The 13495-nt window shown below is 47.2% G+C and overlaps 1 protein-coding gene across 5 annotated transcripts in view; it reads right to left on the reverse strand.

The window, feature by feature from the left end:
• Positions 1-13495, reverse strand: part of LOC102386905 — a 67842-nt gene that overhangs the window by 6918 nt on the left and 47429 nt on the right. For 3 of the 5 annotated variants that reach the window (XM_025198203.1, XM_025198202.1, XM_025198204.1), the window contains 3 exons: positions 5935-6237; positions 4951-5271; positions 1118-1237 (listed from right to left, as the gene is read on the reverse strand). In XM_025198203.1, coding sequence (XP_025053988.1) covers positions 1118-1237; positions 4951-5271; positions 5935-6121 — 628 coding nt within the window. In that variant the 5' untranslated portion in view covers positions 6122-6237. Of the gene's footprint in view, positions 1-1117; positions 1238-4950; positions 5272-5934; positions 6238-7183; positions 7574-11299; positions 11406-13495 lie in introns of those variants that run through there. The other 2 variants (XM_025198201.1, XM_006018885.3) reach the window with 2 other exon arrangements.

Consider the following 13495-nt stretch of genomic DNA (forward strand, 5'->3'; position numbering starts at 1 on the left):
GTGTGGTCCCCCTGGGACCTTTGGCCACTAGCCCTGGCCCACCTCCACGGCAGCTGGAACCCCAGACCCACGGCTCTTGGGCATTCCTCGCGGTGGGCCCTCGGCCCTTCAACCCTTCCAGTCCTGGCCCCAGCATTGACCAGTCAGGGGAAGTCCAGACAGGTCTATGGCACTTTCTCTCTCTCTGAGGGTCCATCCTCTAGGCCCTCCAAACAAGGGGTAACCCACCCAGTCGTGGGGGCTAGGGGTTAAGGTGCCCCGACCCACCTTTCACTGGAGTGGTAACTGGCCTGGCATTTCCTGGGGGCTCCTGTGCCACTGGGAGCCCCACCAGGCCACCCACTCCCAGCAGGGTGCAGTTTTAATTTGTACCCAGGACCAGGAGCCTCCTGACCATCCCCTACAGCTCCTCCCTTACCTCCAGATGACACCAGCAGCCCTCCAGACAAGCGATGTTGGTGCCTGGCCTCCAGCAGCAGAACTGCCCTGTTGATAGGGGCAGCCCCAGATTCAAAATGGCTGCCCTCATCAGGCACCTGGCAGCTGCCAGCTCCAGGCCCTTAAAGTGACAGGCACAACCAGTGCCCTGCCACAGTCCCCTACAGTTCAGGGGCCACTCAGCCCACCAGCAGCTTGCCCCCTGGCTCTGGGAGAGGTGGGCACACTCTGCCGAAGAAAAGGATTGGGCCCCTTAACTTAATTCTCCGTAACTGATTCACTTAGTAACATCCTGGGTCTAAGCACCAACCAAGGTCAATACTGAGGGCAGGGACTTCTCAATTCTTGTGTGGAGATGTACAGATATGATCCCAGACAATGCCGACCTTTAAAAATACTGGGATGCTTTTCACAAAAGTCACATTAATCCCAGACTCATGGCCAAATTCCCTCTCAAGTCACTACATTTTGCTGCTTCAGAGCAGTTTCATAGCTCAGCTGAAAGCATTTTGAAGCAGTCAGAATTCCAAACTACTAGATTGACTTGGAAGTGGCAGCTAGTCCCTGGTGTATCTCTGGTAGGATGGCTATACAAAAACAGTAAGCTAGCCTTAAGCACCATTTTTGTGTAAAATCTTCTTTCCCCAGTTTGGATATGGAGTAAAAAAGAAACCCTTACCTTTGTTGTGTTTGCACTTTCCACAATGCCATGCAAGTGTGATAGACACAATAATACATACAGCAACAAGGCATCCCATCCAGATATATAACACAACAAAGAAATCGATTGTTTGGGGTGCTAAAATGGGAATAAAACACGGGAAAAATTACTTAAAATTCCTTCTGTCCATGTTGTTAGTCTTACATATGCCTGTATATGTATTTTCTAATGATACACATATGTTGCATAAAACAATAGTGTCCTAACCAATTATTTTACCAAGTTTTTATCTATCCTTCCTTTTTTTTTTTTTTTTTTTACTTCCTTTGAAGATCTGTCTAGTCAGGCTAGTCTGATTATTCCTTCTTAGCAAATCCCAATCAAATAACCACAGTTTGCAAGTCAGACACTTAGCATGACAAATTCAGCCTGGGGTCTAACTATCCAGCTGTGGTTCCTTATGCCTCTTACAATATAATCAGATTTTTCTGTGGCCAGATATGAATTGGTTATTTCACTGCATATTTGTGAGGTAGAAGAGATCTGGTTCTCTGTCCTGGACATGGTGGATTCTGGGCAGCCAAGACACTTGGGTAGTCATGTCAAGACATTACATAAAAGCACATAAGAAGCTCACATGCTGAAGAAAAGGGCCTATAAAATGTCACACTTTCACCATAACCACCCTGGGTCATGTTTCACCATGGTGGAACTCCACTGGGATTACTTTTCTGCAAGAAAGATTTTTGCCATTAGTTTATAATTCAGCTGATGCAAAGGACAGTGATCATGGCTAAGTACAGACAAAAAGCCCAAGCCTGAATTGATTCAATCTTTGCAGGTGAGTCTAACCTGCATAGACTGAACCAGCAAGCAAGTGAATAGACATTCGCTTTTGATTCCAGAAATGCAGGCACCTATAGTGGCTCAGGTCGGAAGCCGAGGGGTGCTAGAGTGAGCCTTCACTTCTTCCACAGTGGAAGAGGGAAACTGAGCTAAGTGGTGGGATGGAGGGGTGCCCAGGCCCTGCTGGGCCTGAATGTGGTTGGAGAGGAGTTTAAACTCCAACACTGGACTGCAGGGACCCCAGCCAGGGTGTGCCTGGAGAGGGAGAGAGGAAACAGCCCCTGCCAGGCTTTTGGAGGGTGGGGAGGGAGCATGGACAGACCCCAGACCCCTGCTGGCACCAAATGGTCAAACAGTGAGAGCGTGGGTATGGCCAGACCCACCTGACCACCACGCGCACCCCGCAGTGGGGAAGCAGGAGGAGAGGGAGAACCTTGCCTGCCACAGCAGCTCCCTGATAGCCCAGCCCAGCCTGGGGAGCCAGGAGCACAGTTTTTTTCCCCCTTTCCCACAGTGGCCAGTTTTCCACCCTGCCCCCACAGCGGGGCTCAGCGCTCTGCCTCTCCAGCCCTGAGGCAGTACCATACAGAGCCCCACCACGGCTCCACAGCAGGGGAGGGAGAGGAGGGAGAGAGCCCTCTGTGACAGCCTGCCCTGGCCTGGGCAAGGGAAGCTGGGAGCAATCCGGGTGTACAGCTCCCACAGCCCAAGCCCAAGCCCCACCTCTGACTGAAAAGGGCAGGGGCCCTTCCCAGCTGGCTGCAGCTCAGGCTGGGGCCATCAGAGCTGTGCACCTGGATTGCTCCCAGATCCCCACACCCAGGCCAGGCCAGGCTATCACAAAGCTGCTGAGGCAGTGCAGCACAGAGCCTGACCCTCCCACCCAGCAGTGGGGGAGGAGGAAGATGGGGAGAGCCCTAACTGCTGCAGTGATTCCCTGACACCCCAGCCCAGCCTGGGTGCAGGGAGCTGGGAGCAATCCAGATGCACAGCTCCCGTGACCCCAGCCTGAGCCACAGCTAGCTGGGAAGGGCCTGGCCCCTCCACGCCCACCCTCAGCAGCGCCAACAGGCCAGCCCAGCTCACCCCATGGCCCCACCCCAGGTAAGGTAGGTGGATGGTGGGGCCGGGTGGGATGGGGCCACAGGAGCAGGATCCTCCCCAGCCAGGCCTAGCCTGGGTGCGGGGAGCTGGGAGCAAACCAGGCACACAGCTCTCATGGCCTAGGATGACTGGGAAGAGCCCTGCCCCTGCGGCGAAACCCATTTTGCCCGGGGCTGGGGCAGGGGCTGTGGGGGGCTAAGCAGAAGTGGCACTAAGGAGGATTATAGCCACCCCAAAATTTCCTTCAGCCCCCATAGCCACCCCTCCCAGCCCTGCTGCCACTGTCCACCCTGCACAGGCTCTGCTCACCCCACTCCTGCCCACAACACAGCCCCCTCTCAATGCCCCCACCAGGAAGAGGCTTGTGCTCCCCAGGACACCATGGGGCTGCTACCCCTGTCAGGATCCCAACCCACTCCTTTCTGCTCCAGTGGCAGGGGCAGGGCCATGACCAGATGCCATCCCCGCATGGCCCCCTGAGGCAAGGAGGGAAGAGAGAGGGGATTTATTCCCCCCTCCCTCCCCTCTTCCCCCAGGGGACCACAGCTGGGGTCTGTCTGGCCCAGGTGCAGCAGCCCCTGTCAGAGAGCGCTCAGCCTGTGCAGGGGTGAGCGGCAGAGGTGGAGGTGGTGGCCAGTGCTGGCAAACCCTGGCTGAAGTCCTCCAGTGGGAGAGGGGAGAGAGGGGGGAATAGGCCCCTCCCTGCCCCCTTTGCCTCAGGGGTCATGCCAGCCAGCATCTGACCATGCCCCCACCCCTGCTCTGCCGATAAAGCAGAGGAGTACAGCTAGCCCTGCTCTGCTGGAACAGACAGCACAGGCCAGCCCAGGGCTGCAGAGCATGCTGGGATGCTGGGGGACTCTGATTTAACTTTAACCAGGAAGGGGTCTGGGACAGAAGTTCTATAAACCAGTTTGACCTCAGTCAGTTAAGTCTCTCCCCCGCCCTTCAATTTAAAGTCTGATGTCCATTAGCCCACTGAAGGCTTGTCCCCACACAGAAGTTGCACTTTTAAAACTATTTTTAATATATTTAAGGGAAGTAAATGCCTTTCCTTACTTTAGATGGTTATAAATGTATTTCTTCTGATACTTCATATACATTATTTAATCCTGTGTTGGACATGAAATAGGCTACCATATACTGGTATGTGTCTACAACTGCTTATACTGGTATAACCACTTTGGGTACAAAAAAATATCGGAATCAGATCCCTAATGGGCATTGTCATAGATGCAGTGGACACCTGCTCTTTGAAAGTTTGTAGACACAGCAACAGTAACTTTAGTAAAGATGTAAGCTGCCTCATTCATCAAAATGGGTTGTTAATACAAAGCTACCTGCCAACAGTTTCTAAGTCGTCACACTTACCTATTTCACTGGTGGGTACTTTATTAGGTATAATCAAGTATTCAGGCAATGTGGATTGGATTCTCAAATTTTGGACAGTTTGGAATTTTGAGCAGGACTTGAAGTATCCAAATTATTTCCTTCCAATCTAACATTCCCACAGAGAGGCAATTCAGCTCTTTATGGTTTGTTTGTTTTTTCCCCAGTTTAAAAAACATTTCTAAACCATGCCTGCACATTAAAGTTTTGCCACCAGTTCTATACTGGTGTAGCTACCCCCTGAGAGTGGGCAGAGCATACACTGGTCACAAAGTACTTTTCTGGAATAGCTTGCACTTCTTTCTTAGCAAAGGACAAAGAGACTTTTTCCCTGGCATGCACTGTGTGTGCAGTAAGGTTTTGGCCAAGCCAGCAATACAAGGAAAAATATCACATCCCTCACCAACATAGCCATACCAACAAGACTTGATCAAATGGAAAGCAAGACTTTTTTTTTAAGACAAGACAGTATTTGCACATGTTGCTAATATTTTCAATTGAGCAATACTCACCTTCTGTTGCCCCCACTTCCACTTCAAGAGAGATTGTGTTGTACATAATCTTTCCAGTGCCATTATGTGCTTCTACATAATACTGACCACTATCACTGTCCTCAATCCTGTCCAATCTGAGAGTGCCATTAGAAAAGATCTCAGATCTGTTGGCGTATTCCCCGTAGTACTCGAAATAAGAAAAACTCATCCTAGCAATGGATATATTCTCTTTCTTCCAAGTCACATGGAAATGTCCTTCCAGATTTACCTCAGGAGAAGGTAAGAACACAGAACCACCAGCAAATCCACTGATTTCTTGAACAGATGCAGATATATATTCTGTTGGGAAAAAGCCATCTCTGTTAAATATCAGCTTATTTTTACTAGCCAACTCAGTTCAGTTGCAGGGAAAGAACATTGTCTCCAGTTCCTTTTGACTGGAAGTTCTCTTATTTCTATTGTATCTTTTTAAAGTGGAAGGCTGAAGTCAAGTGCTTGGAGATATAAAACTAAGGTTTAAAATACATATGTGCCGACTTTACATGCCATATTGACCCGCAAACAACCCCCACCTTTTCCCCAAAACTTAGCCTTCCAAAATTGGGATGCATGTCTTAAGCAGGAAAACTGATTTTTTTGCCCAGAATAGAAGCATGGAGACTACAATGACTGCTTCTTCTTTTCTTTTTCTTCCCTCCAGCAGCAGCATGGAGGGAGGAGCAGTATTCAGCAAGGGTGTAATGGTGGAGTCGCATCCAGATGATTCCGGCTACACCCAAAGTTTAAAATCAAGTGCCTGGCAGCAACAGTAGCAATTCTATTCAGGCAGTGTTGATGGAGACAATTGATTTCATGGTTCATTATAATGGACCTGATTCAAGGTAATTGCTTTATACTGCTGAACAATATAAAGCTGCATTTTCCAACTACACTTTCAAACTCTTTCTTTATGGAATGCATCCACAGACCCAGCAAGGTGTTATGCAATAAATTTCTACTTACCAACAAGCTCCAGGAAAATAGCTTGGGTATCTAAAAGCAACCCATCTTGACTGTACGTGTCAGCTGTGTATTTACCCTCATCCCCCCACTGTATGGGGCAAAGGCTTAGGCTGCCATTGGCGAATGCATTAAATCGGGTAACATTGATTCCATAGAGCTTTACAATAGAATTTGTGATCTTGGCCATTAGATTACTGCCTTTCTTCCAGATGACTTCATGTGTTTCTGGCTTGTGGATGTTCAGATCAAGGATGACACAGTCACCTACAGTTCCTCTAGCAGGGCTCTCCCCACCACTGGTACCTATGGAAAAAAAAGTATTTGCTTGAGAATGTCTACTGTATTTACTCAAATATATAAACTGTTCAGCCTCCACAAGAGGAGGTATATGGTCCTCTTAAAAGGTAGGATATTCAGATTCAGGGGGCCACAGCCAGCTTCCTGGAGCTTTTCAACTGTCTATGCCCCTGCATGGAGCTTGAATAGAACAGAAACTTGCCTTTGAAATGTTTAATGTCAATTGACATACATCTTTCTTGACTAGGTTTGCAAAATGTATATCTTACATTTGTCATTGTGGCTTAGTTACAAGTCGGTGTTTGTGTTATACATATTCCTTGCAGAACAGAATGGCACTTTATACAACAAACAGTCTATAGATAGTAAGACCAGGGTTTTTAAAAAAAAGCAAAAAACTAGAGCCGGACATCTCAGTATATCCAAATGAGCAAGACAATGCATGTTTTTAAATTCCAAGACAGAAACATAATCTTACGGTTACAGCTGAGGACGAGAGAACAGGACACAAACTCAGAAATTCACAAACACAGAATTAATCTTCGGTGTCTTACCGTTATCTGACTATATTTTGGTGTACTACATTTCCAATATTAAAGGTATTGTACGACAATAAATCGATAGCACCAAGTAATCATTCCTGTACTTCTATATTTTTTTCATTGATTACATGCCAAATACAGGGACATCCTATTATTATGAGGTTTCTTCTTCAGCATACAAGTTCACTATAACCAGAAGCAACATAGAAATGGAACTACAAAAAACTGAAATACTTTGGGAAGTTAATTCTACTTCCCCGCAAAACATGCCAATATCACTTCACTCTCAAAACAAAGCAAACCTGATGACATAACTTGCCTTAATTTCATTGAGAAAAGAATTAGGTTTAACATAAACACATCTCTCAATTAAATATCTATTGGGAAATAAATAGAGAAAAAGGCCTTACCCTTAAAAACAAAAACCGCACATAATATAGCCTGGAAGGTACAAAGAGATGACATTTCATAAGCGATTCTTGCTCTGTTGTTATATTTACACTGGCACATGGAGTTTTTCAGGAAACTTGTACATCCAGATAAGCTTGTCAGTGCTGAATGATGGGTCCAGAAGATACTTAACATGCGGAAATGCTCAAAAAATGTTCCTATTTTAATTACTTCCTTACTGAATCAGAAGCAGAGTTCACAGACAGGGCAGTGACTATTTTGTAACAAAAATCTTGTGACTTCAACCACTGCCTCAGAGAAACACCAGGGAAGAATTTGTAGATAAACTTCGTTGTTTTCCACATCACAGTTGCTGCTGCTGCGGTTGGAGGCCAGCACTGTACAAGACACTTCACAGCAAAAGGGAAACAAGGGAAATATGTTCACTGTCATTCTTACCATACAAGAGCAGAGGATTGCACTTGAAGTAGGCTGCCCATGTGTGTTTAAATGAATAGCTGCTCCTCTGGTTAACTTTGATCTCACTATACTATTAATGGAGACTCTTAGTTCATCTGATAGAGGTTTATGGCTTGAGAGCCAGAGGTGTGAAATTCAAAGTGCACTGTAGCTAATTAAACCAGTAAAAATAAACTTGTGAAAATCATACAGGATATTCTATACTAGCATTGGTTGCATCTATGTCCTGCCTAACACTCTAAGTGTTGTAGGGTCATTGTTTTCTAAGTACCTGTGCCACATGTCTCAGCACACTGCCCTGAAGCAGTGGCTTGTAGGAGATCTGTGTAAAAGCCTTTTGGGAGCTTAAGACAATTGTGTATAAACATCTCACTAATCTTTGGGGAATATTAATATTTCTGCAGCATAGCCCCCAAGTCAGGGCCAGGCTGAATACCCAGAGTAGCTTTTTGCTCAGAAAGAGAATTTTCTGCTGATAGTCCTAAAAGCTAATTTCCTAGAGTAACAGGCACCTTCTAAGTGCAGAATGACACCAACAGTGCATACAATTCATAGAACAAGTCTGTGAGAGACTATTTCCTCCCTCCTCACAACTGTTCCTATGCACTAAAGAAAAAATTCACTAAAGAAAAGGAAGTCAATAAACACTGAATGGAGAGAAAAATCAAGAAACAAGTTCAGAACGAAGAAGCAGACCCCTCCTTATGTCTGTGCCTGCCACAGACCTTAAATCAAAAATGTTGATGTGGTCTGTTATGACACAAGCCTTGGCCAGCTCCTGTGTGGTTGACTGGATGGTCAAACAAAATGCTTGATATCCAAATTTTTATAGTACAACTTGACTTGCAGTCAGCAGAGTACAGAAATTAAGGCTAAGGAGTAACTGGGCCCATGTGGGACTCTGATGGATAACTCCATTAGGCAGATGGAGTGCTTGCTGCAGGTACTGGAAATGCTCTACTCCAGACCAACATGACACTGCTAAGCTATGCTCAAAAAGAGAGCGAGCCAGTGGTTGGTAGGCCTGTGTGAGTCAGCAGCGATCCGATCCGGCTTCGGATCCGATCACTTTGGATGGCCACGATCCAATCCAGAGCTCCAGACCAGGTTTCCGCCTCGCTCTGGCCGAAGTGACTCCGAAGCATTGGCACTACCTCGGAGATCTGGCCATAGGGTATAATGGGAAATCAATTAAATATCTATAACTTTGTTGGGTTTTGTCTGATTTGAATGAAACTTGCAGAGATGGTAGCCTCTGCTGAGAACATGAAACCTGCCAAGTTTCAAGAAGATTGGTGCAGGAGTTTGGGGGAAACTGTACCCCAAATTCTTGAGGTTTGTGGGGGAACTGCCCCTCAAGCTGTGGACAAGCAAAACTCATGCCATGGGTGACACTGCGTGTGTTAAGGCGCAGCAGGGTGACAGCTGCGGGGATGGCGACCCCTGCTGTGACGCCTGTCAGCTGTGGAGGAGATGGGTGCGGGGGGGTCTGGGGCTCTGCACCCATAGCTGCTGATAGGCAAAACTGTGCCAAAACTGTGTCTGCCTTGGGGCAGTTGATTGTCTGCATTGATTCTTTCCTCTCCTTAGCCTGGTTTTGTAGTTGCTAATTGATGCTGGTTAAGTCGTTAGTAGCTAGGTCCTGTGTATTGAGCTGGTGCCTGAGTGAATCATGATTGATTGATTGGTAAGTGGTAACACAGCAGCTTAGCAGCCAGGCCTGCAGCAGTGTCTCCCAGCCCCAAGGCAGACACAGTCAGTCCCACAAGCACTCATGGCATGAGTTTTGCTTGTCCACAGCTTGAGGGGCAGTTCCTCCCAAACCCCTGCACCGATCTTCTTGAAACTTGGCAGGCTTTGTGGCCTCAGTAAGCGCTACTACCCCTACAGTTTTCAGCCTGCATTTATCCTCTCTGCGGAGTCTACCAACCCTGAAAACTTCATCTAACTTGGACAAAAAACAAAAAAGTTATAGATATTTTATTGTTTCCCCATTATACCCTATGGCCGGATCTCCAAGGCGGGTCCGACCCACTTCGGGAAGGTGAATGACGCATCGCTTCCACCCAGATGTGCCGCTTCGGACCCCAAAGTGTCCGAAGCTTCTCCAGATCCGAAGCTCTGTCCGAAGACTCGCACAGCCCTAGTGGTTGGTGTAATCACTTGTACAAAGATTTGGGTACAAGAACTCCATCTTTGACTTCTTCTTGCATGGTCTAGATCAGGGTTGTCCAACCTTTTTGAATGTGGGGCTGGATCATGAACTTTTTATCATCCAGTGGGCCGGCAGGAGCAGGCACTCGCGTGGCCTGTCCAGTCCGGCCGCGACCTGGGGAGCACGGGGCAAGGGGCACCGCCTGACCCCACCACGTCCTCCCTGCCACCTGGGCAGCCTCGACGATGCATGTGTGTTAATGAGAAAGACAGACAGACAGAAGTCACATTTTCCCAATGGATGGAATTTCAATTGGGAAATTTCCACTGAGGAAATTGGCAGTGTCTTGAGACAAATATGGAAATTTATATTTGAAACAAGATGAACTGCACAAAGTTTTAATGAAAGGTTAGGTCCTACAAAACTGATGGGAGGCCACCAGCAAAAATCTGGTGGGGTATAGGGATATCTACTAGTTCAGCCTGTGCCCAGTATGGGCATGTCTCAGCTTCACTCTCTTGGCAATTCAAAATACTTTGGATTTTGGCACATACTATATCTGCTCTGAGCACTGGTCATATCACTAGCTTGCAATTTTTGCACTAGTGTAAGTTAACCGGTATGTGCAAACCACCAAAGTCCCAGTCATTTGCTGGTATCATAATCTTTGTGCATAATACTGCATTTCACCTTCTATTTAGTCTAATAATTGGAGCTATACTAAAATAACACTGCAATGATATCCAAAGTTGCTCACCATTACTTTGTATAACCCAGAATCACTCTGGTGGTATATAGGAAAAATATACACAGGCAAATTTCCATGTTAACAGAGCTCAATCCCTGCCTCTCATCCTACCCATTTCTGAAGAATTCTTCATTACAGGCAACCCCTGCTTAGTGCTCTTAATTGGCTCCTCAAAAACTGAGCGTTAAGCAAAATGAGTGTTAAGCGAAACCGAAAGTATTTGACAACTCAAGATGGCGACTGCAATTGTTTTTAATGACCCAAGATGGTGACCACGAGCATTACAACAAAACTCACCGAGTGCTAAGTGAAATCAGGTCTGAATGTAAAATGAGCGTGATAGTGAAATAGCGCTAAGTGAAACAGCTTTAAGCAGGGGTTGCCTGTACCAGATTTACCAGGGAAGGGAGCAAGGAAAGGCTGCCCTCTGCAGTACACAAGCCCAGTAACAGCTTTTTTAAATGTATTGGAACATTTCTCTAGGTTAAAATCTTCAACAAAGCTTTAAAAAGTTAGTTAACGCTGTGTAAACAAAGTGCTGCCAAACTGCTCTCCTGTGAGCTGCAAGCCTTTGAATATACTATCATCCATCCTCACTGGTAACTCATTTCCCTGTTCATACCACACCTGTTCACCCAATCCTGTATGATTTCTGGGTGTTGTTATCTCCCTGACTGTCTCTTGCAGCTCAGGTGCCTCCCAACAACTACCCACCCAATGACTCAAAGCCCCAGGTATCAGTGAGTCACCAACCTTGTTTCTGCTCTTTGCTGTGGCACAGTCAATCCTCCATATCTGCTCCAGAGACCCTTGATTATTCTAGCTGCAGCACTCACTTCACTCCCTTTCAGGCAAAAAGGTTGCAGGATGACAGAGCATGAACTTTAATGACCCAGAGAGAATACCATGTTCTTATTAACATCCAACACTATTAAAAATACACTGATAGATGCGGTCAATTTTAGTAATGCAGTAAGTACAAGATTACTTCAATGCATGCTCACTTCAGTAGTTAGAACTCTGTATAAACATTATATTTGTGTCATTTTTAGAGACTGTTTTGTTTCCCAAGATCCATGCCTTGATAAAATGAGATTGTATTATTCTAGCATTAGCTGCAATGACTCAGCTATGTAAATTATTACAAATATACAAGCTACAGTGATTTGTGAGGTGCTAACTTTTCCACACAATAAAGACAGCTTCCCCAGTGGACTTTGTATGCTGTCTCTCTCTTATCACTGATCATGAGTGGCAGTTATATTTTTAACCACTTCAAACTATGAAACCAGCAGCGAGCATTAGTAACACACCCAGAACACAGCGGCTCAGTTACAGACATTCAAAAAGACCACGCCTGAATTGATTTGATCTTTGCAGGTTAGTTTACCTGCGCAGACTGAATCAATTTGCAAGTGAACAGACATTCACTTTTCATTCTGGAAATGCAGTCACATGCCTGCAGTGGCTCAGACTAGAAGCTGGAGGGTGCTAGAGCAGCCCTGCCTTCCCTTCTGCAGTAGCTGAGGGAAGCTGAGCTGGGGGAGAGGGGGAGGGGAAAGTGGGGGTGGGGAAGGCATGGCCAGGCCCTGCCAGGCCTGAGTATGATTAGGGAGGGTTTTAAACACCACTCTGGCCTGCAGGAACCCCAACCCAGGTGTGCCTGGAAGGGGAGCGGGGAACCAGTCTTTTCCAGGCTTTTCAGGGCAGGAGCATGGCTGGACTCCAGCCCTCAGATGGTACCGAGCAGCAAGAGCAGGGGCATGGCCAGACCCCACCCCACCAGCGGCAGAGGAGAAAGGGGAGTGCCCTGCCCACTGCAATGGCTCCCAGACAGCCCAGCCTGGCCTGGGTTCGGGGAGTCAGGAGCAATCCAGGCACACAGCTCCCATGGGCCCAACTTGCACCCTACATCCAGCTGGTTTCACGTCTGGCCAGCTGGCAGCATCTCCCCACCCCCTGCCCCACCCCACAACCAGCTGGCCAAATGCAAAGCCGGAAGCAGGGAGAAGTGGAGGTATTTGGACATGAGAAGTGCTACACAGCGGCAACACGGAGTGATGGATGGCAGTGGCGGCCCTGCCCCCCACGCCACTCCTTTCCACGTACCCCCACTTCTCCACACCACCGCTGCATACCCCCCCGAGGCCTTCCCAGGGGTACACGTACCCCTGATATAAGTTATATGTTGTTACGTCTCAGCTCTGTGTTCTTGGGCAGCCCTGGCACAGGACGCAGCCTGTCTGACTGACAAAGGACTCTTCCCCCCACCCCCCCCACACACACACACACATAAACAAAACTGATTAAGATGCAGTGAGAGACACACCTAAGACCCTCCAGATAAGGGTGACAAGAGTGAAACAACTGCCCTAGATCTCATTTGCATCCGAGATGGAACCAGACGACCATTCATTTACATGAGAGATGGAGAACAGAAAGCCTGAAGCAGAGATTGCAATGAATTCTGGGATCAGAGAAGCAGGGGAGCACTGCATGATGGGGAATCTGTGCTCCAAATGCTAATCAACCCACATTTACACACACCCAGCTCAGCATTTATCAGACCAGTTCTAATCTGGATTTACAAAGGACTCTTTTCACAATGTGGAGACTTTAGAAACAGTGACTGTAGGCACGCGTGCCCACACACACACACACACACACACACACAACTCTAAGTTTAATAGGCATCTCAGGCCATACATTCCCCGGTCCCACTATGGGAGGCCTATTTAAAATTGATTGACTAAAACTCGGTTGCTGGGTTAGGGAATGCTGAGGCAAGAGACCGAATCAGAGGAGATATGGACAACATTTGAACAATGGTAAAGGGCATCATCGCAGCGTCCAGCCCATTGGAGCCCTGACCACAAGCATTGTCATACTTTTCCCGGGATGACTGGTGGAAGTCCTCCTGCCCAAAGGTTATAAACACTCCAATAATTG

Source organism: Alligator sinensis, unplaced genomic scaffold (genome assembly GCF_000455745.1).
Source record: "Alligator sinensis unplaced genomic scaffold, ASM45574v1 scaffold19_1, whole genome shotgun sequence".
Lineage (NCBI taxonomy): Eukaryota > Metazoa > Chordata > Crocodylia > Alligatoridae > Alligator > Alligator sinensis.